This window comes from Episyrphus balteatus, chromosome X, assembly GCF_945859705.1.
Source record: "Episyrphus balteatus chromosome X, idEpiBalt1.1, whole genome shotgun sequence".
NCBI lineage: Eukaryota > Metazoa > Arthropoda > Insecta > Diptera > Syrphidae > Episyrphus > Episyrphus balteatus.
Genome location: NC_079138.1, coordinates 5,277,426 through 5,305,368, shown reverse-complemented (window position 1 = coordinate 5,305,368; position 27,943 = coordinate 5,277,426). Strand labels below are relative to the sequence as shown.

Sequence of the window (27,943 nt, the reverse complement as noted above, 5' to 3'; positions counted from 1 at the left end):
AATAGTTTTATAACAATAAAATTAATATTAAAATAAAAAAAATCCTTGCAGTGGACGAAAAGAGTTTTTTACATTCAAAATGTATGTTTGTATAGATTCAATATTAAAAACATAAAAAAGAAACAAGTAAGTAAAACCAAACAAAAAAAAAACATTTTAAAAATTTAAGGAAGAAAACAAAAAAACTATTCGACGGTGACGGATTTTGCCAAATTTCTCGGACAATCAACATCGCAGCCACGCATCACGGCTATGTGATAGGAGAGCAATTGCATGGGAATGACTGTTAAAATACCTTGTAGGCAATCAACTGTTCGTGGAATTTCCAAACTTCTTGACGAATAGGACTTGGTCTCTTCGTCACCTTCTTCGCAGATGATAATTGGGCGTCCCTTGCGCGATGTTACTTGTTGCAAGGCATTCATACATTTGATGTAGACTGGATCTCGGAGTACAATCATCAGAACTGGCATCGAACCATCTACAAGTGCCAAGGGTCCATGTTTTAATTCTCCAGCCATAATACCTTCGCTGTGCATGTATGTTAATTCTTTCACTTTCTACAAAAATATAAATAAAAACATTTTTGATATAAGCTGAACTTACAAACAAAAAGATAAAAACCTACCAAGGCACCTTCCAAGCATGTTGCAAAGTTATAACCCCTTCCCATAATAAGCAAAGATTTGTGCTGATACAAGTCCTTAGCCAATTCTTGTACTTTCGAATCCAATTGTAGAACCTTTCGGATTTGTTTATCCAAATTTGACAATCCGTCGATAATTTCCTTGCGACGCTGTTGCAATGAAATGCGATCTTCACTCATTTCCAGTGAAAACATAACCAATGCAATGAATTGTGATGTGTAAGCTTTAGTTGAGGCAACACCAATTTCAGGACCAGCATTAATGTGAACACCACAATGGGACTCACGACAGATCGAACTACCCACAGTATTGGTGATTCCAACAATCAAAGCACCGCGTTGCTTGCAATAACGCAATGCCATTAATGTGTCGGCTGTTTCACCAGATTGTGAGATGAAGAAACAAACATCATCTCGGAAAATTGGGGTATTACGATCCAAGAAATCAGAGGCTAATTCAACCATAACGGGCAGTTCAGTTAGTTCTTCTAATAGCTGTCTTGTGGCAACAGCACTGTGATATGATGTTCCACAACCAATCAACATGAGACGACGGCAACGCTTGATTTCGGGAATGTACTCTTTAATACCACCAAGGACAATAGTTTGATTGACAAAATTCATACGACCACGCATCGTATTGATGACGGATTCGGGTTGTTCAAAAATTTCCTTTTGCATGAAGTAATCGTAGTTGCCTTTCATGATTTGTTGGATTTCCATTTTTAGAGTGGTAATTTCACGAGCATGAGCATCATCGACGCAACGCTTAAGACGATGAATGCTAAGGGCACCATCTTTAACTGCAGCCACATCATCGTCCTGTGGATATATATATTAATATATTTTTTTTTGAGCAAATGAAAAATTTTTTATGAAAAAACAATTTATCGTTATCCCTATTTTAAAGAATTTTAAGTGGGGGAGAACATTCCATTGTCACGTGTGGGACATTTGTTGTTTCTTTCACAAATACTGTACATAATTGTACAATAATACCAACACAAGAGTTTATGAATTATTTAAATATCTTTGAAAATAAACATCATAATCTTTTCTGCTGTCACGGGTGGGACAAAAAAAGAAGTGATTTTGAAGCAAGAAACAGGTTTTTTTTCCAAATTTGTAAATGTCTTAAAAAAACAAAGCTCTAAGCTTTTATAGCAAAAACTGATAGAATTAACATAGACATTTTTTTATTTCTACGGAAAAAAAAAATAATTTTTTTGTACAATTTTTAAGTCTAGGTTTAGAAATGCTTTTAAGACATAATTTTTTTACACTCTTTGTCGAAAATGTATGATGTCTCGGACAAATGCAATCTAAACGAATGCAGATTTGTCTCAAATGTACGTGACGGTAGATTTTTGTGTTCTCTTGTGTAATGTGCACCATTTTGGTCACGAAACATTACTTTTTAGTAAAATTAATGGAGGTTTTAGCTGACATACATTCGAAGTCATAGAAAATGATTGGACTACCTCAAACTGCACATTTTTAGTTTTTTTTTTATATTTTTCAAAGCAAAACGGAAAAATTTCTCACCCGTGACATTTATATCTCATTTTTTTTTTAATAAAGACAATCTTTTTTATATAAAATCGCTAAGTTGAAGAACTTGAGTCAAAGTTCGAAAAAGATTCGCAGAAATTCTGAAAGCAAACAACCAACCTCGTTTTACTTGTATTTTGTACAATTATGTGTAGTGAGACAATAAATTCATTGTACAAGTTTCCCACCCGTGGCAATGGAATACACAATATTAATTATAGTATACCTCCAAATATATGACACGATTGGTGTGTTCAATTACAGCAGATGCATCCGATGCAAAGAAATATTCGACTTCCTTATCTTCTAGGGGCATGAATTCTGAGGTGCTTTCGGAACGTGGAAGAACTGGCATTTCACGAGCAGTACCATGTGGACGATGTTCTTTTGTTTTAGATTTGTTTTGTTTTTTTTTTTTTTGATTTTTTTTATTGCAATGTTTTTTGAATGATTTTTGTGTAGGTAAATGCAGATATTTTATTTACAATTATATCGTCATTCGTTGTTGTTGTTAAAATTATGTCGTGTGGTGTGTTTTTTTTTTTTGTTTGTTTTGTTTAATGTAGGCATAATATCGTAGTACAGCATGAAGTTGATAAATGGGGCAGGTAAACGAAGGCACAGGTGAATGAAGTATAATATTTATTATAATAAATTAATTTAAGTTTATATTTATAAATATTTATAAATTTATTATTTGCTTAAAAACTATATCCACAAAATCCAGTTAAATAAACCATCACCAAGAGAAAATACAAACTTTTCATTCAAATTGAAAATTTAAATCAAAGTACATATTATTTTGTTTGTGGAGTTAGAGAGATGACCCAATGACCGACCCAAACCAAAAAAAAAATAGAGAAACAATGAAACACCAATTCCAGGAAAAATAAAATAAAAATATATTTTTGTAAAAAAATTTTCAAGTGACCTCTACTCCGAATGGTTATTTTACCGTCGTACCTTTAAAAAAAAAATAACATTTTCGTTCGCAGTTTACAGGCAATTATAAAGTTGGATCCAAACTAAGTTGGTCAATTTAATCCCAAATAATTCATGTGCAGACGTACTTCAGATACATCAAATAAAATAAATTGTGGAAACGTTAACCAGCTCAATATATCGGATTGGAATGTGTGTAACAAAGTGTGGACGCAGCTTTCAACTCACATCATGCTGTTTTTTTTATGTGAGGATCAACGTTCTTGAATCTTGAAACTTTTAGCTTCTTGGGTAGAATTTCAACTTTTAAGTATTCCGTAAAAAAATACAGTTTTTGTATGTCCTTAAAATTTTGGCCAGGTTTAAAGTAAGGCGCCAGCAATTTTTAGCTTGCTTTGAATTTTTTGATGGCTGTTATGAAAAGTTACATAGTAGCGGAAAGCTTGACGTCTTTTAGCCTCTCAAAAACTCAACCTCAACTTATGACTGCACAGCTAATCATAGGACAAGTCATCATGAACACCTCTTCAAAGAACAACTTCACGTAGGGAATATTTCATCAAAATAATTGAAAAAAAATAAGGAAGAACAAAAACCACCAAAAAGTGTATAAAAAGGCAGATCATCTTGCGGAATGGCACACATTTTTTTCCTATGAATCTGGATCAGCTAAATAATAAACTCCAATTTTGTTCAGTCAAAAGAGTCCAAAGAAAAATGTTCAAGCAACTTGGATTGACATTGACATCGAAGCATTTAGATTTCAATAAATTGCTTTGTTAACTAAGTTTTTTTTTTTTTTTTCTTATTAGTGACCGAAGACAGTTTTGTTCTAGAAATAAATTTATTTTATAATCAAATACCCGATTATTTATCCAGCAACATTATTTACAGCATTTTTTTATTGCAGATTTTGAACCATAAAAAGTTAAACCGTTTGTTTTGATTTTTTAGACCCTTTAACCATTTTATAAAAGATATTTGTCAAAATGTTTACCTTGAGTACTAGCAGCTTCTGTTTCTATTGTTTTATTTTGTATTTTATTTTGTGTGATAATGTGTTTATATTTAATTTTTAAATTGTTGCAATTTTCAGGGAGGAAAAAAAAAGAAAATAAACAAAATAATTTATAAATGGGATTTAAAAATATAAAAAAAAAAAAGAAAAAAAAAAATACATTTTGAGTTATAAACAAAAAGAAATAGGATTTAGTAGTAGAATTTACAAACAAAATTACAAAAGTTAATTATTTTTTTAAATATTTAGTTACAGTATTTTTTTTTTTAGTTTGTTTTTATCACTTTTTTTGAAATATTAAAATATTATTTTTTTTTTTAATTAAAACTAAAATTTGTTCAAAAAAAAAAAAAAATACTGAACCAATTTGTGAAAGAGAGAGAGATAGAGAGAAAGAAAGATCTTTAATTAATTTTTAGCTACCTTTTTTTTCAGTTTGTGGTTTAATATCATCTTTTTATTTATATTTTGTTATTTATTCGAAGAGTGGTTCAAGCAGTAGGTGGTAGAAGAAGTAGAAATGTGTATATTTTGTGGTAGTAGGTAGAAATATATAATGGTAGTGTAGCAGAGGAGGACACACAGGTGTTCGATTTAAATGATTTATTTCATTAGATTTCCCAGGTAAAAGTATTTTTTTTTTTTTTTAATTTGGTTTGATTATATTTTAATGAACACACACATAGCACGAACATAAAAGAGGAAGAAAAATAAAAAAAAATAATAAACATAAAACATAAAACAGCCACCGAGAAAATTAAAAAAAAAAATATATAAAAAATAAATAAAAGTTAGATTAATAAAGAAGACAAATCAGAAATTTAGAATAAGACTAAAGGGAAAAAAATAAAAATTAATTAAAAAAATTGAATAAACAACAAAATTTTAATTTTTACAATACTTTTCAAAAAAAAGTAAAAGAACTGACTCTCTTGAGGAATAGCAAATAAGTTTCCAGAATTTCATGTGAAATGGTCAGATGATAACGATTTGGTAAAACCATTTTTCACCATTCTTCGTATATATATATACTTTTTGCTGTTCAATGAGTTCGAACAAAAAAGAAAAAAGAAATTAAATAAAAAATAAACGAGATCAAGGTTTTTTTTTTTTTTGTTTTGATAAATTTGAATTAAATTGAACAAAAACTAAATATACTTACTGAATTGAAAAAAAGATTGAAAGATTTTAAAGAAAAATTATAGAAAAATAAATAAATCACACAAAGCAGCGAACAATCCTCGTTTAAAATAATTCCTCAAAATTAAATTTTAAAAAGAAAAAAAAAAAGCAACCCCACTTTTTTTAACGGCTATAGTACAGAAAAAAAAAAAAAACATAAACTTAAAGGACATTTTCCAACGACCTGAGGAAATAAACAGATACTATATTTTATAAATACATCCCGACTCACAAATATTGCTTCTATAAAGTCTATTACAGTACAGATGCAACTGTTGCTTCTGTAAAGCTTAATAGAAACAAAAGTTGATTAGTCGAGATGCAGAGCTTCATTCATTCATTCTTCTTAACCCAATCACGCAATTCAATCGTACAAAACATAGAACAAATATAGAACGGAAATACATATCGACATTGAACTTTGTATAGACATTTATGTGAAGTGTTTGGAAAAAACAAGGAGAACCAAAAAAATAAAAAAATTAAAAAAAAAAACATACCTTTTCCGTATAAAATTGGAATGTGATCTGTAGCTAAACGAGTCTTTGTCTTAATACCAACCAATAATGGTGAACCACGACGCGATGCAACGCATTCACCAGGGAAATGCTTTGATTTGAATGTAATAGCAAATGCACCTTCCTGTAGTTAGAAAAAAAAAAATAAAACAAACCAAAAATGAATAAATAAATGAAAACATTTTATTTTGTGTTGTGTTGTTTAAAATAACATACCATTTGCTGAATAACCTGTTCAACTAATTCTCTGAATGAATAGCCAGGATGTTGTTTCCACAAATGATGTATCAGCTTAGCCATCACTTCAGTATCAGTATCTGATTCAAAAACATAACCACGTTTTTCCAAAAATGTTTTCACATCTTTGTAATTTGTAATTATTCCATTGTGTACAACAACAAATGAGTTAGTTTCGTCCGAACGTTGTGGATGAGAATTTGTTTCCGAAGGAACACCATGAGTTGCCCAACGGGTATGCGATATACCAACATGAGTTTGAATTGGTTCATCAAAATTGGGGCCACTGAATTCTATTTGTTATTTAAAAATTAAAAAAAAAAAAAAATAAATAGTAATTATTGTGAATCGGATCAAACCATCATATTCCCAGCACAAATCATCATAAGACAACTCATCATGTTTCAATTGGAACAAATTTCATTTGTTTTCAATTGAATTTGAATGGTTCTTCTAAAGAGCTGTACAGTAATAAGTTGAGTCAAAACCATTGAATAAGTTTCTTACTTTCAGCAATAGCATCTTCAAGTACTTTAACTTTGCCACAACGCTTTACCATAACAATATCTTTGCCATCCATAGAATCAATAGCAACACCAGTTGAGTCATAACCACGATATTCCAAACGCTTTAAACCATTGACGAGTAATTCCAAAACCTCAGCACGAGATTTTGGTGTCATGTAGTTCATGTATGCGAATATTCCTGTTTAAGTAAACAAATTAGGTATATAAATTAATTATAATTTTAATTTTATTATCTTAATACAAGTTAAGTTTATATCTAATAGGAAACTTCGGACATCCTAAAAGCACTCATATGCCGAATTTTAATATAATATTTTCAATTTTTTTATATTTTTTTTTTAATTGAAAAAAATTATAATACAATTAGTTAAAAATAAAAAAAAACGTGGTGTAAATTTCGGAACACCCTCTACATAACTTCCTCAATTATTGTTTTGCAAAAAATTTTTTTATAGACTTTTTTCAAACTCATAAATATATATTACTGCCGTTATAAGTTACCTATGCTTTAACCGTGGTTTATTTTTGGTAACGAATTCCATTATGAATATATGGCATTTTTAAATGTCAAGGTTTCGAATAAATTTAAATAGCTTTCATATTTCCTATCGAAACTTGTAAAAAATAATTAAATTTGTGATTTTCTTAAAAAAAAAAAAAAAAAAAAAAATAACAAAAATGATAAGAAGAAGAAGATAGTCTCAATCGCAGGTGTATAGACATATCTACTTTATACTGACACGCATTAGGAATCTTTAATTAATTGAATGAATTCAAAATCGTCGTCGTATATTGATACTCTGACGTGGATAATAAACTGTTATACCTATGACTTTTCATTTTATTATTTTTTTTTTTATCATTTCAATGAGAGTATTGAACTCAGTTTGGTAATGTTTTTTTTGTATGTCTTTTCTTTAGGTAAATTTTGTATGAAATGTTCATTAAGACAAGAATTTTGACTGTTAACTGTCTTTAAGGTGAATGAAAATATATACTACTGCAATTAACTACTGATTAAAAAGACAAATTTTCTTAAAAGAAGAATTATATGACTATAATAATATAGTTAGAAGTTAGTTTTAATATTTTTCATTAGTCAAATAATTGTAAGGTTATTTCGGGATAGCAAAAAAGTAATATCATAATGTGAAAGAGCTTTCAGTTATGGAAATGCCGTTAATTTATTATTTATGCTTTAAACCAAAAACTAACTGACTTTCATTAACTCGAAGTTAAAATATAAGTCCTAACTACTGACTGCCTTGTTACTTGGTAACATTTTGCTGAAAGTTGTCAAGTCACAAAATAACAGGGGCGTAGGTACATACAATTAGGGACAGCCAGAGTGGTACACGGGGGCGACTTTTATATTGTTGTCCTTGCTCTATGAAGACAAATTTTGATCTTATAAAGTCTTAAAAAAAGCTTAAGTTGTAATCTAATGTTAGGCTAAAGTTGGTGCTATAAGTCAAGTCAAACATTATATGTAGTAGCGAAATTTTTAGTTGCATACGAAATTTTTTGGGTTTTTTTACTTGTACCTATTTATATAAGGAAAAACACACTCTCAACATCATTCTAGCACGTTTATAGAGAAATTTTTCATTATGGCTACACGGAAAAAAAAGTCCATCTAAAAACAAGCGGATTCCTCGTTAAATTAATCGGATTTCTGCCTGTTTTTTTTTTTGCCAATATGGCTTCCGTCTTGAATTAAGCGAGCAAATCTTCTTAATTTCTTGAATGCACAAATTAAAAAAAAATAAATCCACTTAATTTAAGCGGGAAATCATCTTATTTTTGTGTGGAAATATAAAAGAAAAAAACTGGCAGCCGCTGAAGATCGATCCGACAACTGTTAAATTATGCTAAATTATGACTATAATAATTTTTAAATTTTTATTTTTTGTAGGTCTTTTAAGATGAAAAAAATCAAATGTAGTTTCACCTTAAATTAAGCGGATTCCACTTATTTTATCGTATTTTTTTAAGAAGGCTGGATTTAAGGTAGACATCATCTTATTTTAAGGATGCCCTTTTTTCTCCGTGTATAGAAAAAAAGAATTGTTAACTCAGTAGAGTAAAGTCGGGTATTGTGGTATACATGTTTCTTTTTGGAATATATTTTGGAAAATATTGCATCAAACTAATCGCAAATTTGTAAAGATGTGCAGTGGTACTTGTGTTTTGTTACATTTAAGATAAATTATTAATTTAATTGTTGGCATATTCTAAAGGAAAAGTACAAAAAATTAAAAAAAAACATGTATATTAAAAGTTAGATTTGTACCAAACTCATATCGAAATTACGTAAATCAATAGCAAACTGTTCTACTCAAAAAATTCTTTTTTGTAAATACTGCTTTTTGAACGTTTGAGAATGCATTTTGTAAGGCTAAAAAAAAAGTTCACGTAACCGTTGATAAATATTTATCAAGTTTTTGAAATGAATACAATATTTTCTTGTTTCTGAGTTCGCATTTTTCGTTAAACAAAAGTTGCGCACCGTGTAGGTGAAAAGAACGTTAAACGAACCAAGAAATTTAGCTTCAAAATCTGGAAGCAAAATTTTTAGCTGAACTGAAAAATTTCAAACATAAAACATAATATTTTGATAAAATACCCTGTACTTTTGGAGATTGCTTAAGTTAAATAATTTTCAATTGTAAAACAATATTCAATAAAAGTCAATAAGTATGATTAAGTTGATATTCGTAATTTTTTTTTCACAGATCATGTCCAACACATAATTAAGAATGTAAATTAATTAGCATTTCAAAGCTTTGTCATACTAAATTCCGGCACAAAAATAATTTTTATCGAAAATTGCAATAAAATTAATAAAATATACCAACATCCCCAAATAGTATAAACTATACTATATCGGCAAAAAGGTATGAATACATTTTCTTTGCGCATGAAAGCCATGAATAAGAAATTACATACACACAACATGTAAAATCTGTGTTAAAATTAAGCCAAACAAACAAACTTCAAGTTAAAAAAAAAACCTAAACTAAGATGTCAGGTAATCAAAAAATAAAATAAAATAAAAAAAAAAAAAAAGATCAATCGATTATGTAATGTGGATAAACTTGATTTTTAAGTTTTTTTTTTTTTTTTTTCATTTTGTTATTTTATTTCGTGCCGGTAGATATTTGACCAACTTATAAAACGCAATACTCTTACGTAAAGAGTAGGTGTGTTAATAACTAATTGAATTGGGAGTTAATAAAAATCGATCAAGATTTTTAAATAAAGGAAGTTTTCAATATTCAATTATTTAGTCGCAGGAAAAGTAATTTTTAAAATTATACCTATATTTACACTAAACATATTTGAAGGAAGAAGGTGAATAAAAGATTGTACTTGAAAATGCACTTAAACTAAAGGTTGGCACTATTGCAGACAAAAATCTAATAAACCTAATAAAAAACGTTTTTACGCAATATTAAGACTCCATTAGTATCTTCAGTAAAAAATGGATGGAAAACTTATAATTTTGTCCCGATCTTTATTTAACCACTGTAAACAAATTTGGGGCAAGATTTTTTAATATTTTTTATTTTTTGTGACACTCAAATATATTTGATTCTGCAGTCATTTTGGTACCCAAAAATAAAAAGTTAATTAATAAGGGTACTTTGACTATAACACTGCAATTATTAATTAGTTAAAATATATTTGCATACACCTACTTCACTTGTTTTATTCATCTATTCAATTGAAAGTTTTTTGTACAGGTGGTGTTGCTTAAATTGTAATTAGAGTATGCTACACTTTCAACAACAACTGTCAATGTAGAAAATTGAATTCTATGTTTTTTGCGATGTTTTTATAAATTATAATAAATAAGTTTATGAAGGCTAAACATGGGGCCGGATAAAATGGTAGCGGTTTGTAGAAAAAGTGGCTGAATGGGGGCTTACACTTCCGTAAACAACCGTCAATTTAGAATATTGAATTTTATGTTTTTTGCGATGTTTTTATAAATTATAATAAATAAGTTTATGAAGGCTTAACGTGGGGCCGGATAAAATGGTAGCGGTTTGTAGAAAAAGTGGATGAATGGGGGGCTTACACTTCCGTAAACAACCGTCAATTTAGAATATTGAATTCTATGTTTTTTTGCGATATACTTGTGAATTATCATAAATTAGTTCATGAAGGCTAAACGGAGGCTAACTTATCTTTTTTTTCTACAGATTGTTGACTGGGTTTAATGATGCTTAAGACAAACACACTACTGAAATAACAACGGTAAGATTTTTTCCTTACACTAAGGGAAAAACCGCAAAATGGTCAATTTTGACTCAGCATTGAAAGAAACTTACATTAAATATTTTTAAATTAAAGAGTTTTAACAACTTAGAAAAAAATTTAAAAAAAGAGCGTGTAGTGTACCGTGTACACGCGATTGAAGTTAAACTTCCTCACTCACGAAATTGAATTAATAAGTTCAAACCATAAAAAACAAAACTGTTTAAAAATTATGAGAACTAAATGGTGCTTAGATCATCCCTTTGACATTCTTGTCGAACATTCTTGTCAAAATTAAATGGTTTTATATGACGAAAAATTGCCCCTTGTGTAAATGGGGCATAACAAACTTCCTTCTATAATACATAGCATAGTAAAATTTTGAGCACACAATACGAGTTATTTAACAAAAAAAAAACTTCGCACTAAAGTGGCATCCCTTTTATTTTGCCCCTCGGAATTATTGAGGGGCTATTTTTCACTGCATCGTTAAAAAATTTGTGAAACTTCTACCATTTTTTTTTTTTTTCAAAGTTTATGCATGTCTTTTTTCTATATATCTCTTGTTATTATACAATTTTAAGCATTTTTTTGTTTCGTGATATTCAGCCCTATAATGAACCGAGGAAAAATTGAATTTCACTTAGTCATCCTTTAATGTGAATTCCGGGCGCAAATTTTTGCACGTTCGGAAAACTCACCGATATTTTGAAATTTTTTTATGTCAATAACAGCTCTTTTTTAATTCATATTTAAGTGGAAAACAGAAAACTAGTTTAACGGAAAATGTAAATTACCTTCCAGTTATATCATATAAAATTCCGTTCAAACAAAAATATTCTGGGTCAAAAAGTTTTCACGTGAAACTCCAGGATAGGACTGGTTATTTCAGTGAATTAAACTAAATATTGAGCATCTTTTCCGTACTTTTGCGAAATTATGGGTTTGTTTTTTCTCAACCCTTTATATGTCAAAAACGTATATGTTAAAATTAACGACATGTAAGTACTTGCCTTGAATAATTATAAAACACGTATTTAAAAAAAAAAAAATCGATATTTATTAGTATTTTTTTTTCGTCGTTTAATGCTGTTTTCATGTAGAAAAATGCGAAAATTCAAATTAATAAACAGTAAAATATTTACTTTTACATACTTTCTGAAAGTCCAGAAAGAAAAACATTAAAGTTAAGAGAGAAAAAATATAATTACCGAATTTCTTATTTCTGTACCTACATATTCAAGAAAACCAAACTTTCAAAATAAACTGTCAATAAAATACTTGTAACGCAATATCTGTGAAATATTTTCGATTAAATAGTATTTAAAAATTAAGTTCATAAAGAAAAAAACAATTTACAAGCTTCGTATGTTTTTTTTTTGTTGGATCCTTTATTTTTTACAGAAATTTCACATGGTAGTATAAAGGGTTAACCTTTGCCTGAGATTGAGATTTGATTTTTAATCAAAAAAAAAAAAATTGACCTTTTAAACAAATTAAATCAATTCTTTTTTATAATATTTTAACTTTATAAATCTTCCTTTTTTGGGCAAATTAAACTAACTCATTTGCAAATCAAATTCACCATTTGTATATTTTGCATGGTCTTAAGGATTAATTTGTCGAAAGAAGAACTTAGACCAAAAAGCCTGTTCTGATTAATATATATATTAGAATTTTGCAATCAATCAATAATAAAAAAAAAGAAAACAAAATAACTTACCACACATTTTTTAATATTAAAGTTGAGTTAAAGTTGTTGACAAAATGTAAATCGATAGAAAGTTACTTGATAATTATCCTTGAACTGAAAAGAAACGAATATTTTCGAAATGATGTTAAAAAAACAAAATTATAAAATTTATTTTATTGAATTCAAAAGAAATATTATAAACAAATGGTTAATACATAATGAGTGTCTGGTTAGTATTTTTGTTTTTAGCTCTTAGCTTTTGTCGTTTTTTTTATAATTTCGAATAAGTTACTTTCAGAAATTCATAGATGGCGTTACTATACACCAACGAAGCCACGATAACTATCAACTAGAAATTCAAATTAATTAGGTATTTGCACAAATAATAAATCAACAAATTTCACAATATCAACAAGAAGATAAAATTTAATAAAACATTTCAACTGTGTTGACACATTAAATCTTAAACAATTTTGCTGCTGAGAAAAATAAAAAAAAAAAAAAAAAAAACACCACAGCACATAGCTCCGGATATATCGGAAGCTTATAATTTTTTTTGTTATCCAATTCAAATCGACAACAATTTTTGGGTTTATAAAGTTTTATGATAAAAAATTTTGAACATAAATATAAATGCCACGTCCATAGGGCAGAAAAACAAACGATCTTCCAAAGGGTTCATTTCATGTTTTCAAAATTATCGTTAGAAATGTTAAAGCAAAATTCAAAATTGGAATTAGAAACATAACCAATTTATTGTTCAGTGTTCATAATAAAATATTTACTTAACAATAATAAAATATTTAGTAAAATTAATTTATCTTGTTAAATAAAATACTAACTGACCACGACACACGACCGGAACGCTTTTTAACGATAAAACAAATAAACAAATAAAAAAACAAAAACAATAAAAAAAATTGATATCCAAACAAGCAAACTTTAAATCGAAACGAAGCAACGAACCACTCGCCTCAACTGCTGGAATCACAATGAGTTTGGGTTATAAAAGTACGTTGGATAAAATATGGAGTACGTGGGATATTTTTCTGGGTGTATATTACTCTCAAGTGGCAATATAAAAACAAAAACAAAAACCAAACCAGCAACAACAAAAATAACAAACCAACCCAATCATGATCATGGTGGACGGGATATTTCTTTTGTTTAAGTTCATTATTTAGCAATTCTTTGCAGAGACAGCGGCAATTAGCGATCACGATGGCGTTCTTGAGAGTTTGGAACTGTCTAAGACATTGGGACAGATTAAAAGAAAAGTTAAACTAAAAATTTTACTTTTTTTTTTAATAAGGTTTATCATTTCGGGTGTGACATTTAAACTCTTAAATTTAATGAATTATATTTAGCCACTGTGGTATCTTAGATGTATCTATCTGAAAAAGTGTTTTTTTTATAATAATATACTAAAATAATATACTATTCATTTGAACTATTCACTTTTATGTTGGAAATCATACAAAAATTTTTTTCTTTTGTGTTTTAAATCACGTAAAAATTGTCAAAATTTTACTTTGATTAAATTCAAGCATCTATCCAAAAAAAAATTGTATTATTTTATAAATTTTAATTGTTTTCTTTTTTTATAATAACTTATAAACTAGTAGTTAAAAAAAATTCTAACTATTGTATTCTAATATTTGTATTTAATTAATTTTACATTTTCTTTTAATTTAAATATTTTTATCACTATTGAAATGTCATTTCAGTGCCATTCTTAGGAAATAATATTGTATAATCTTATATATACAAAAAAAAAAACAAATAAAGAATTTATGTATCTATTTGTCTCTAATAATGTACAGGGTGTTCCGTATATTCTAAAAAAAAAACTCTTCTACATTAACGCTCTATCTGAACAGTTGATACTATTTACCGATGATTAAAAAAAAAACGCTTATTTTGGTATACCTTTGCCTACGTAAATGCTAATTTCTCTAAATATTAATGCTAGAGACTTTTTATGGTCTAAGTTTTTAAAAGTTATGTTGTCTTTTGTAACTGAGTTTAAAAAAATGTTGATATCTGTTTTGATTGCTTAGGTATTAATTTTTTAAATTTGTTATATTTTAAGTTCCTCTACGCACTTTTTTTTAATCATGCTAACTATTTATTAACATTTAATTTTGTTAACCCTTTCTAACCCAGCGTCACTCTCATGTAACATATATTTGAAAATTCGTAAAAAATATTCCATTATCTAAGTTATTAGGTTTCGATGGGTTAATTGAAAGATAATAATGTCTAGTTACTCGACTGGTATAAAAAGTTAGTCAAATATCATACTTTTAATTTCTTTTATCGAAAAAGGGACTGAAATAAACTTTTTTTTATCATAATTTTGAAAAGAACATATAAAAAATGTCAATTCAGAAAGTGTTTAGTTTTTTAGCGTAAAACACATCAGTAACACTAGCATTGCTATTTATTATTTTGGAAAAATTACTTTTTGCTATTCATATTTCTTAGTTGTAATGTGTTTGACAAGATAATACTAAAAAATTTTAGTATTGATATTCATTGTTTGGGTTCGAAAGGGTTAAGGCTATTCAATCGCAAAATAGATCACAACGATTTTAATGACTGTGGGGGTCATTTTCAAATTTTTGATCGCGACTATTTTGTCATTGAAATCCTTTTGATCCATTTTTTCGTTATTATTCATAACGCGACCAAAATCGCATGTGTGTTCCTAGTCTTAACGTATCAAAGAAAACAATGAGCGACAAAATCTTTATCGCAAAGAAACTAACTTAAAAGTTCTTAATTAGCAGATTCAGGTGTAAGCCACAAAGTACCTACATTAGGGCGTTCGTTATTTAGGTTTTTTTTTTCGAGAATCAAGTTCCTAAATGGAAAAACTCTAGGCTATATCTAAAAAAATGGCCTTATAAGTCAACACATACATATTTCAAATGATAAAAAACTTTAACCCTCTTGGGGAGCCATCTGACGTTAAAATAAAAATCAGAAAAAATTAGAGATTTTTTTGTTTATTATTAAGAAACAGTTTTTCTACTTAGGAACTTGATTCAAAAATAACGAACGCCCTAACCTACATAGATAAAGTCTAAATCATTTTTTAGAGGGTACTTGTGTTTTAACAAATCTGTTTATTTTGTTAAAGCTTTATAGAACCAACAGGAGCATCTGTAAGGCCTTATAATGAGAACGGTACTGAATCAAATGTTCTTCATATTTATTTATAATCCATAGGTTTTGCGTTTTTAGAATTTCTTTGCAATTTTTGTCGTTGTTAAAATTTAAGATTTGACAGGAAAAGAGTAAATACACATTTTTTTTTAAGAAGAAATCACCCAAAAATGAAATATGAATTTGCAGATATTTCTTTGAGATTTGGATTTCAAAAATTGCTAATTTTGCAGAAATATTTTTTTATCTAAGGTATTTTTTTTTTCACACCTGAACGTTGTCGTTCCGGTTTGGAATTTGTTTTTCATACAGTTACCCTTACTGTCAAAACTTTCCCAACAAAATGTACAACGAATTTAATTCAATTTTCCGAGTTTGTTCTTTATAGAAAAATCAAATTCATTGGTGGCAGGAGACTTACTCTACTAAGCATTCAGAAATTTCAACACCTAACTGTTTTTATTGTTACTTTTGCCAACATTATTTTTATTCGTTTCCACTGTATATTTCCCACCACCACCGTCAGCATAATGTGTATCAAATCTAAAGGTGGTAGGTAAGGTACATTCTTCGACGTGGTAGAAAAAGCTTACCCTTACTTCTTTATACCTTCGAATCACCTAATTGTTTTTTTTTTTTTTCTTTTTTTTATTAACATGGAAATTAACAAAAAAAAAAAAGTCAAATATTACCGCCATCATCCACCCACTTGCAGCTGGGTAGGTTAGGTTAGGCATAGGCATAGTTGGGGCAAAAATTCCTTTGCTTGGTTGCGGGCTGCGCTGGCGGGCGCTGGCGCTGCTATTAAAAAGACACCAAGACAAGGAAATAAGAAAAGAACACCCAAAACCAGATACATATATGTTATAGGTGTATATGAGAGTGCATTTTCTGCGGCAGAGATACCTTGAGTCTTTCTTATCAAAGATTGTATCGCTCCCAGCGATGACGATGACGACGACTGAAGCAAAGCGACGGGACTAATGGAAATAAGTGGTCGCAGTATAACTTGTTTATAGTGTATAAAACGCCACGCGCACAATCGTGAGTCTTAAACCTTAAAGCATGTTACTCAATGGATATTATGTTTTTTGTTTTTTTTTTTCTGTTCTTTTAGGTTTTGTTACATTTTAATCAAATTAATTAGCAATTCTTGTGCCTTCCTGGTGTACAGAAATAAAAATATAGGCATATAGGCACACTAGCGCCACATGGACAGAAAAAAAAAAAAATACCAAACATTAGACACGATTGACGACATCGACTTAGACTGTGAGGCTTGAAATGTTGTAATTGCATATTAATTTGTTCTGAGGAATAGTTTAGTTTAATAATATTATACCGGTCTTGCTACTATGGATCGGTTCAGTAAGCAACAAGCATAATAAAATGCCAGTTAAATGAACCTAAGTCACTGATGAATTGAACTTTTCGAAATTGTTGAAAAGTGAGAGTAACTTTAAGTAGGTATTCAGGTATGGCGGCGGCGCGGCGGGCGGCGTATAGGTGGTATCTTGTCTTTAATACCTAATTGTTGTGCTGTGAGTTGGATGATGGCTTTATTGTTGTTGTTTTTTTTTTTTTTATATATTAAGGTCAACTTGTTGGTCTCTTGTGCTAGTCTGGTTTGATGACTTTTCGCAAAGATTGATTCCGAGGTGTTAGTGCCGATGTCAGTCTTACAGTGGTCTTGTGTATCTGGTTATATTTAAATTTATGTTTTTTTTTTTATTAATACATTTAGAGATTAGGGAATTTGTTTTTTTTTTTACACGTTGAATATGTAATCAAATGCAATACAAGCTGTATCGGATAACAAAAATAATAAACAAATAAATGTGGCAAATGTTTCGCTCATCTCAATTTATAAATTACTTGGAGCACAATGAATTCAGTAGAAGTTAGAAAAAAAAAAAAAAAAGGAAAAATGACACAGCATTGCATTAGTTTGTTTGCCCACATGCAATATACTTTTTATTTGTTTTGTTGAGATAGGTATGGAACTGAGTATTTTTTTTTTTCGTTTGTTTAATTTTAAAGGAAGTAAATGGTTTTTTCAAATTTCTGATTACTTATTTAAGTAGTTTTTTTTTTGTTTCTGATCGAGAAACCATTACCGCCCGCTGTACTTGTTTGAGTATAGTTTGAAAAGGGTATTTCCATATTGTTTTTGTATGGTTTTCAAAAAAAAAAATTATAAATTTAATGATGAATTGATATTGATTGTTTTTTATAATAATTTAAATAAATGTGAAAATTATGGTCGAATTGTTAAAAAAAAAAATAACATAATTTTCACAATAATTTTTTTGTAAAAAATAAATGTTTATCTAGCTCCAATTTTTATATTTATTGAACGATTTAGTTATTCAAACTACTTAATTCGTACTGGCACGTCACGTTTTTGAAAAACTTGAATATTAAAAGGTCAAAAACACGTTTGTTTGGGTACTTTGACGCCGAATTACATCACCGTTAAACTGTGTTTTTGCAAAACTACTTATACCTAACAATCTCAAAACGTTATAATTTATTGTCCTAAATATATTGTCGTTGTAGTTCTAATACCTCGTAACCCCGAAAAAGCCGATTTTGGACTGCAATTATATTTTGTTGAAAAAAATCCGGATGTAATAGAAAAGACTCTGTTTGCCTAACATCGATATTTTCAGAGCTTCGCTTAATCAAATCCAGATCATTTGTATTGATTCTCATACATTTCATACTAATTTTTTTGCCTCTCCTGAAAAATATACATTTCGGGGTTACGAGGTAGGTATTAGACCTACAGCCATGATATTTACTTTTTTTTTTCAAAAATTAAAAGTAGGTAATTGATTATATCTCAAAATTTTGGTATGTATCATAATGAAGGTTTTTTGAACTAAATTCCAGTTTACAACTACTTTTTTGGATTTTAAAAAAAGCAAACATTTTTTTCTTTTTGCGCGAGCAGTGTTATCGTAGAGTCTTGAAACTTGGTATAATAGAAGCTCTACGCAGCTGGTAGCTTACACAATATAACTTTTTAGGCTTTCACGGTTTTTTACAGACATAATTTAAATAATCTCGGATTACCCGCGTTTTTTAACAAGGAAAGTACTTTTGTACTCACCCCGAACATTTCGCATCAAGTTTCATTGAGCGTGGTCACCGGGAAACTGCCGTAAAATGTTATATTTGGTTAGAACGGCTCCGTAAGTTGTATTTGTACGTAGGCTGTTCTAACTCTGGTTGTTGTTGTTGTTGTTAAGGTTCTTCTTGAGGTTGGGAGCAAACAATGCTCACTTCATCACAGAATGTTTTTACTTCAACTTGGGATGACCGTGAGGTGTTAATAACGGTATCCCATGACCGCGAGAGCTTAAAACTATCGTTACGATTGAAATTTTTGTGGCGTTTTATCTCAATCGCCTCGCGTACCACGCTCAATGAAACTTGATACAAAACGTTCGGGGTGAGTACAAAAGTACTTTCTTTGTTAAAAAACGCGGCTAATCCGAGATTATTTAAATTATAGCTTACACAAATTTGGAAACTGCAAGAAGCAAAGATGAGAACCATTTTGGATATTCTCAAAAATAACAATCAAAAAATTTAATTTAAAAATTATAGGATTTAAAGGAAACTTGTGAATTTATAAGAAAGGACATGGTATCGACCAAAACTACATATTTAATGTTGACCCAAAAGTGAACCCACTCAACTTTCAAATTTGACAAAAAAAAAAACTCTATAAATAAGATTTAATTTTGGAAAAAGTAGTTAGTAAATAATGTAACTATGTATTAATTTACTGAAGTTAAAGTTGGCCTAGAACTATTTCAGTTTTTTTGCTATCAAGAATTAAATAAAGAAAAACCTAAACGGTTAAAATGGCCTGGTTAGCACTCGGTTAAAATGGTACACTATGTCCTACCCCGGGCCCCGGCAGCTCATTGTGCGCCTCTGTATTTCATATTAATTAACTGAAATAAGTTCGCGTTCAACTATTTCAGTTTTTTCGGTATTAAAACTTAAATTTAAAAAAAAAAACCCTAAACGGGTATAATGGAATGCTTAGCATTCGGCTAAAATGACATAGTGTGCCATTTTATACTTACTTTCAAATTCTCATTTTGAATAAATTATTTACTGCAAGGAAAAGCACCACTTTTTTCCAAACAAATAAGAGTCACGTATGTTTCGAAAGTAGGTATGCCATATTACCCGGGAAAATCTTATCAATGTATAAATGTGGCAGTTATTGGTTAAACTTTGAAAAGTATATAATATTTAGGTTTAATAGAATATTTTTTTTAAATTTATCTGGAGGGGAGGGGGGGGGGGTATTCAAGGCCACCTTTTACTATACACACATGCAGACATTTTATTCAATCGACGAATTTAAGCCTTTAGATATGAGGACTGAATAAACAAAAGGCCGTATTGCCTTTTTTCATGTTTTCCTTTCTTTTTTAATGAAATCGGCTACTACACATATTGCCTTCTACTGAAACTATTAAAACGCATTATTTTTCATATAAAATTACCTTTTAAAAAAACGGAATTTCATAAAAACCTATTTGACTGTATCACAATTTTAGCGATTTCTGAATAATTTGTTTAGATGGAAATATCTACGGCCTTTTATTTATTCGCTTCTTATAGTATATGTTGAAATATTCAAAATCAACAAAATCACACAAGACAATAACTTGCACGGAAGTTAAAAACAAAATATAGGTAAAATATTTGGATTGCAAATTTTTGCATTTCTTCTGCTGATAAAGCCTAAAAAAAACCTTACCTTTGATGTCTCATTTGATTAAATAATATAAAATTCACATTTGAAATTAATTAATCAACCATTATTAATAAATTCATGAGCAATAAGTGTTTACTTCATATTGTTTACTACTAATCTGATAAGTAAGTAAGTTTCCTACTAAAATAATAATCTTTTTTTTGACTTTAAATTCAAGTTATCTATTTCTTATTTTTTTTTTTTTTTTTAAAGATCAACAACAATTGCAGCAACTATGTATATTAGTATGTCACATAACACATTTTATACCTACGACAAAGTTACCCATCGTCACAACAGCATTCACGTTTTGTTACGATGCAAACTAAGTTGACAAACAAGTGCGTACCTACATATAGTTTAACAAAAGATATCACAGTAACGAACTGAGAAAATCTTTTTAATCAGCTTTTGCTGATGATGATGATGATGATGGAAACCGGATTATTTAGTATTGATTGGTACAAGTTCGTACCATTGTAGTTGAAGTTTGGACTGGGTGCCAGTTTTACAGAATATTTAGGACTAAGACAGGCTTAAAATTAAATAATAAAAGTTGCTTACCATTACCTACCGCCCTATGTTTACATACATTGTGTATGTGCCGATGCCGACGACGGCGACGACACGTCAACAAGAACAATGGTGTTTCCTTAATCAACGCAATGGTCCAACAAGGAAACGTTCCTAATGAATTTTTTTAAATAAATGAGATAGACTCTTTATCGTCGCATACAGCATCGAATTTTTCATGTTGGTTATTTGGCATAACCTCAAGTGTCTAATATCGTCTTTTTGTGTGCATTCTTGTAAGTTTCAAAATGTTACCTACCTAAAACAAATGTCTTTCATATAAAGCTTACCTCTGCCCTACCACGTTGCAATAAATTTACTGAAGTAAATTAACAAAAACAAATATTTTCTTTAACTTACCGCAAGGTATTGTATGAAAAACTTGGTCGCGCATATTTGCTCTTAAAAAAAGAAAAAAACATTACATCAAATGCCGAATTTATTCAATTGCAATTTGACATTAATTTTTTTAATTTTTTTTTTTTACATTTAATTTTTTTTTAAATAGTGGTAAGCCGTCATAAAAGAACGAACTAGGGCCCTATTTCATAAACATTGACAGGTGTCAATTCTACGAATTTGTCACAATTGTCTCTCAAATACCGATTCCAGGTGGCATAATTATTGTCATTTTAATACAATGACAATTTTTCGCGACAATTTTGTAACACTGTCAGGTTATGACAAATTGTCATTGTCTTAAGCAAATTGCACAAAATAGTACTGCGATAGCAGTTGTCAAATTTTGATTTGACCGTTGATTTTTTTTCATCAGAAGATGAGCTGGACGAATAAATTAATTCACTTAAAATTACTTCCACTTTTTATTTCTTTCTTGAAACCCAAACAAATTGTTTTCAAACTTATGGATGTCAATAATAATGCATAGTGGTGTTAGTAAAAGAGGGGTTAATCTGCCGAAAAATCCAGATCTGGAAAATTGATCTAAAATCAAAAAATAAATCAATTTTTTTGGCCGAACGAAGGCAAAAATTGACAAAATCAGTTTTTTGACAGATCTAAATAAAAAAAATAAATTGATTTTTGTACCAAACGAAAACCCCATAAAATATCCTGTTTAAATGGCAATTTTAAATTTAATGGAGTGCGAACAAATTAGGCCTCAATGCAGCAAAATCATTTTTAATTCTGTCTTTAAGGATTCGAGGAATGGCGTAATTCAAGAAATCGCTTCTCAAATTCTTCCTCACTTTCACTTGTGAAACAAATTTTATTTGACATTTTTAATAGAACTTGTCACTTCTCGACCGAAACTCATTTGGCTGTCGCAATTGTCGACTTCATTTTCTGGGACAGAATTTAGACAATTGTCAAGTTGTCATTCACAAAACTATCACCTGGCGCACTGTCAATGTTTATGAAATAGGGCACAGCTCAATTTTTTTTTGGCATAATAATGACAAAAAGATTTAACAGATGAGTGACAAATTTATTGAATGGTGTACACTTGTACACGGAGAAAAAGACCGCCTAAAAACAGGCGAATTTCTGCATGGTTTTTTTTGCCAAGATGGCTTCCGCGGAAATATACTTAATTTATCATAAAAATAATAAGATTTTCATTTTAAATTAAGTGGACTTCCGCGAAAGTGATCTAGGCAAAAAAAACCATGCAAAAATCCGCTTGTTTTTAGGTGTTCTTTTTCTTTTTATGGAAATTCGTTGTCATTCTAATGTTATGTTTGATTATTATCTGAAGTTTTTTTTTTATAAATGCATAACATACGGTATACCTACCTTTATCGCAAGTAAAACACAAGTTATTAATCATAGACTATTTACTTGGAAAAGAAAACAACAATACTAAAAAAAAAAAAACACATTCAATTGTTATCGTACAAAGAGTTTCCAGTAATTAAAAAAAGGAAGTACCGATACCGACTAAGAAAAAAAAATCAACAATTAACAAATAGCGACGACTGATAAGCATAGGTCGTTTTCTATACAACCAATGCCGCCGCGCCATCGGTCACTATTTTTAAATAAAACACGTACGTATTTTTTTTTTCCAAAAAGATAATAAAGGTGGTCAATTGTAATGATATCTTTGAAACTAACCCTTAAGAATTTAGCTAGAAATAAGTATGCGATTCTAGTTCAACGATGCGACAGCCATGCTTTGTTTTTATTTTAAGGTCTTGAGAACAAAAGGTAGAACAAAGATAAAAACATGATCAAACACAGAGAACAAAGGACACCTTAAAATAAAAAGAAGCTAACTTTAGGATTTCCGCTTAAAATAAGTTGAATCCGCTTATAAATTTAAGGTTAACTTCATTTCATTTAAATGTGAATTTTCATCTTAAAAAAACCGACTAAACAAAGAAATTTTTAATAATTTATCATAGTTACTTCTAACAGCGAGATAGCTTGAGGAAGCACTCGGCTAGCGACCCAACAGTTGTGGGATCGATTCCCAGTGGCTGCCAAATTTTTTTTTTAAATTAAAATGTTTCTACATTAATTTTTTTTTAAATCCCCCAAAATGCAAGAAATTAAGAAGATTTGCCCGCTCAATTTAAGACGGAATTTATCTTGGCAAAAAACCATGCAGAATTCCGCTTAATTTATTACAAAATCCACTTGTTTTTAAGTGATTTTTTTCCTCCGTGAAGATTTATAAACTTAGAAGAAAAAATTAAAGGTGTAAATTTTCACACAGCGCTCGTGTAGTAAACATTTTAAACTTCTGTTTTAAAAAAAATACGGTGTTGAAAGACTGCTTGAATAAAAAAACAAAAAATGTAGTAATATAAAGGAGCACATTATCGGCCAGTTTTTTAAAGACAACTTTTCGATAGGACTCATCGTTTAAGAGTAATAGGCAAAAAACCGATATTTTCGACATTTGACACGTTTTAAAACCACGATATCTTCTAAACGATATCTCGTAGAAAAATAAGTGTCAAATTTTTTTTTAGAAAATTACAAAACCTACAAGTCATCCATATACTTTATTTTGATACCTTCTCCCGTTGAATAACTTTTTATGCACACATGGGACTTTTGGGGACAATTTGAACAACGGAAAAATTGATGAAAAACAAATTTCGGATATATGTGTATTAGGGTGGGTCAAAAAAATCGAAATTCTTTTTTTTGATTTGGTACTCCGAAAAATCGATTGCTAGACACCTCTAGAATATACACACCAAATATGAGCTCTTTATATTAAGGGGAAGGTCCTCCGCTTTGCAATTTTCCATTTTTACATCAAGCTTCTACTAAAAAAAAATAATTTTTTTATTAATTGACTTTTTAGCAAATTTCTTTTCAGATTCTTGTAGGAAATTGAACGCTCTACAAAAAAGGCCTTATACACTTTTTTCGTTTATCTAACCGTTAACCAATAAATTTGATGCCAGGGAATTGTTTGTAGAACGTTTAAACCCCTACAAGAATCCGTCTTTCTAATTTGAAAATAATGAAGTTTCAGTGAACTGGAAATTTTTTAAAAATTATAAAATGTTTTTATATTTTTTTTTAACTTTGACCTCGAATATCTTTAGAATGGTTAGATTAATGAAAAAAGCTAACAAGACCTTTTTTGTGAAGCAATCAATTTCCAACAAGAATATGTCTTGCGCGTTTGATTTTTATAATATTTCAATTTGTTACAAAATTAAGAACAAAAAACGAATTTTTAAAGATTTTTTCGATTTTTGGACCTCAAATATCTATTCAACGGTTAGATAAACGAAAAAAGTGTATAAGGCCTTTTTTGTAGAGCGTTCAATTTACTACAAGAATCTGAAAAGAAATTTGCTAAAAAGTCAATTAATAAAAAAATTATTTTTTTTTAGTAGAAGCTTGATGTAAAAATGGAAAATTGCAAAGCGGAGGACCTTCCCCTTAATATAAAGAGCTCATATTTGGTGTGTATATTCTAGAGGTGTCTAGCAATCGATTTTTCGGAGTACCAAATCAAAAAAAAGAATTTCGATTTTTTTTGACCCACCCTAATGTGTATCTTAACGGGCGTGGTAGTGGTACACACCGACGCAACGACAGCAAGGCCCAACTGGAGACAATAGAGAAATGGAAACTTTTTTATAATCAAAGTAACAAAGCAAAAACATAAAATATTTGAACCAAATAATATTACTTGAACAATTTTACCAAATCACAAATATGTTAAAAAAAAAAACGTCTGGCGTATACGTACTTTTTTTTTTAATTTTTTCTTATTTTCTATATCAGATGCCCAAAAATTTAGTCTTGCCCCGAACACAACGTTCGCCTCTGTACGCACTTTCTTGTTTTTTTTTTAAACATTTTTTTTCTTGTTTGATAAATTTTAGAGCGTGATTTTGGAGTAATCGTGTTTTTTTTTATTTATTTTAAATTTTATTTTATTTTTGACTTTAAGCCTGCATTAAAAATAAATTGTTTTAAAAGTTTGTTTTGTTTATTTGAAATAGTGAAATTTTAGAAAGCCTAAGATTTTGGCATTTACAGATTTCGGGAGTGTCCCGGCGAAATCGGGACGTCTGGCAGAACTAGGCGCTTCCAATGATTCCTCATTTGTCAAATTGTAATACAAAGCTTATAAACTATAACAGAACAAACACATAACTAGTACAACAGTCATTAAATAATTACAAATAGAAGTAGACACCCTGTAAACCGGCAGTTATTTATGCCGTTGGTGTTAGTATCACCCAATGAGGTTTGTGTATTAAATAGATTTTAAAAAGGAATTTTTAATTAAGGTTTAAAAAAATGATTAGTTGAGGCGCAACCTCTTTTTTCCGTAACTGGTGGCGCATGAGTAAATTTATACTTTTGCTGGAAAAAAAATTCGAGCCGAATTTAGACTTTTGATAGAGCATTTTTACATAAGCATAAAACCACATATTGCACAACTCCACCCTAATGTTAGCCTCCATTTTGTTTTGAACGGTTATTTTCGTTTTTGCTTATAACTCGCATATTTTAGATTCTAGAGTTACAAACAAAATGGCGGCTATATGACACTAGGTGGAGTTGTGCCAAATGTCCTTTTATGCTCATCTACTAATGCTCTATCAAATACCGTACTGAAATTCCCTTTCTGGGTTTGCTGTATTTGGGTTAAAATGCTCAGAAAAATTCATAGAACCAATTAAAGATTTCTTTAGAATTTTGTATGGAAATTGAAAAAAACTTTAAAAAAAAAAAAACAATTAAAAATTGACACAAATAGTTCCCAACTTTAAACCTCATTAAAATCATCTTATTCACATTTGAAAATTCATGCCACCTTAAAGGAAAGTTGAACCAGACTATTTTTTGTTTCTTTTTTTTTTTTTAATTTCTAACAAAATAGTAGCCAATTAACATCATGGCATTGTAGTCCAGTGCATTTATGATGTTCATATATGGGCGACCTAACAGTTTGTACCACCCTCAAATTTTTTTTGATCATTCGATAGAGCATTGGCTGAATATATCATATTAAAATTCAAGATTTGGAAAAAGTAAAGGTTAAAAACACAAACAAAATAGAGCATTTTTTTTTACAAAAAAAGTACATATTAATAACTTTTGTATTTATAGCGATATAAAAAAAAGTTGAGTAGCAGAGTTGTAGAAAATTTTAAGGTGAACAATCTTTGCCTTTTTTACATTTTTGGCTTGTAAATTTTTTAATATTCAGAATATTGAAAAAGTGTACTTAACATAAAAGAAGCGAAATTTAATTGTCTATAATTTGTATAACCAACTTTTACCTAGGATGAAAAGAAGTCGAGATATATACTAAAAACCAAAATCCAAGATGGCGGTGAAAGGTGAATTTCACGAGTGCGAAAAATCAAAGTTATGATATTCTTATTCACCCAATTCTCTATCGAATGAGCAAAACAAAATTTGGGGGTGGTACAAAAGTGCTGGGTCAAATTATAAACGCACTGAACTATTCCTATTGCGCCACCCTGTAAGAATTGAATTTCATTCATCTAAATAAAATTCATAGTGAACACTTTTTTCTCGCTGTCACTATAGTTCCCTTTAGAAAGTAGCTTTTTCGAACTTCAAAGCTTTCAACTAAACCTAATACCTAAAATCACATTGCCCAGACGTCAAAGAAAATAAAGCTTTTACATCCTCTCTATTTGTCATTTTCATCCACGTCATATACATTTTTTTTTTTTTTTTTTCATTGTATTAGTAAGGCGGCATGACATGAGCATGAATTCAATTCCATTTCCCAAGAACTATGTAGCTTTTTTGTTTATAAATCGTGTTTTTTTTTTCTCGTGTTTACAACTCAATGTTTTACAGATTTTGAGCAGTTGTAATGACAAAAACGATGCGAATGATAGGAAATATTGAATAAAACACCCACCTGAAACTGGTGATAAATGCAATTGAGTTAGTTTTAGGCGCCAATTAATCAAACTTCACACAACAAACAAAAAATTCGATATTTTTTTAATAGTTGTTTACTCAAGTCATTAAGTCAATGAAGAGAACGCACAAGAAAGGTATATCACAGAAGTGTTTTTTTGTTTTTTTTATTTAAGAAAATAAGACGAAAACCAATTGAACACGAAAACAATTAAGTTTTAATTAATTGTTATAATAATAATTATTTACTATTTTACCACGAGTGAGGGAAATTTTCATAGTGAGTATCGCGCGGTTGATACAGATGCAAAGCAAATATAGCTTTTTTCTATGAATTAACCTTTTTAGACTTGTGCGGGGAATGTATGGAAAAGTTTCGGTGTTGCCTTTTCTAAATTTTCGGAATCAGAAATTTTAAATTGAGAAGAGAACATCATTTTGTAAAATAGGGTGAGTGGAAATGGAATAATGCGCATGATTGATTA

At 29.4% G+C, this 27,943-nt stretch overlaps 1 protein-coding gene across 8 annotated transcripts; it reads right to left on the bottom strand.

Moving 5' to 3' along the window:
• LOC129920490 (glutamine--fructose-6-phosphate aminotransferase [isomerizing] 2-like) lies at positions 1 to 27,659 on the bottom strand. Of its 8 annotated transcripts, none has more exons than XM_056001728.1 (10): positions 27,457 to 27,659; positions 12,608 to 12,691; positions 6,602 to 6,799; positions 6,074 to 6,387; positions 5,840 to 5,981; positions 4,581 to 4,610; positions 4,137 to 4,160; positions 2,424 to 2,581; positions 629 to 1,468; positions 1 to 560 (listed from the first exon to the last, which is right to left on the bottom strand). In XM_056001728.1, the coding sequence occupies exons 2-10, from the start codon at positions 12,612 to 12,614 to the stop codon at positions 186 to 188; spliced, it is 2,088 nt and encodes a 695-aa protein (XP_055857703.1). In that variant the 5' UTR covers positions 12,615 to 12,691; positions 27,457 to 27,659; the 3' UTR covers positions 1 to 185. The 8 variants fall into 8 exon arrangements, with proteins under 8 accessions (XP_055857703.1, XP_055857708.1, XP_055857704.1 ...); XM_056001733.1 differs by having other exon boundaries at positions 2,424 to 2,545; XM_056001729.1 differs by lacking the exon at positions 27,457 to 27,659 and adding an exon at positions 13,424 to 13,561.
• Between the last annotated feature and the right edge of the window lie 284 nt (positions 27,660 to 27,943).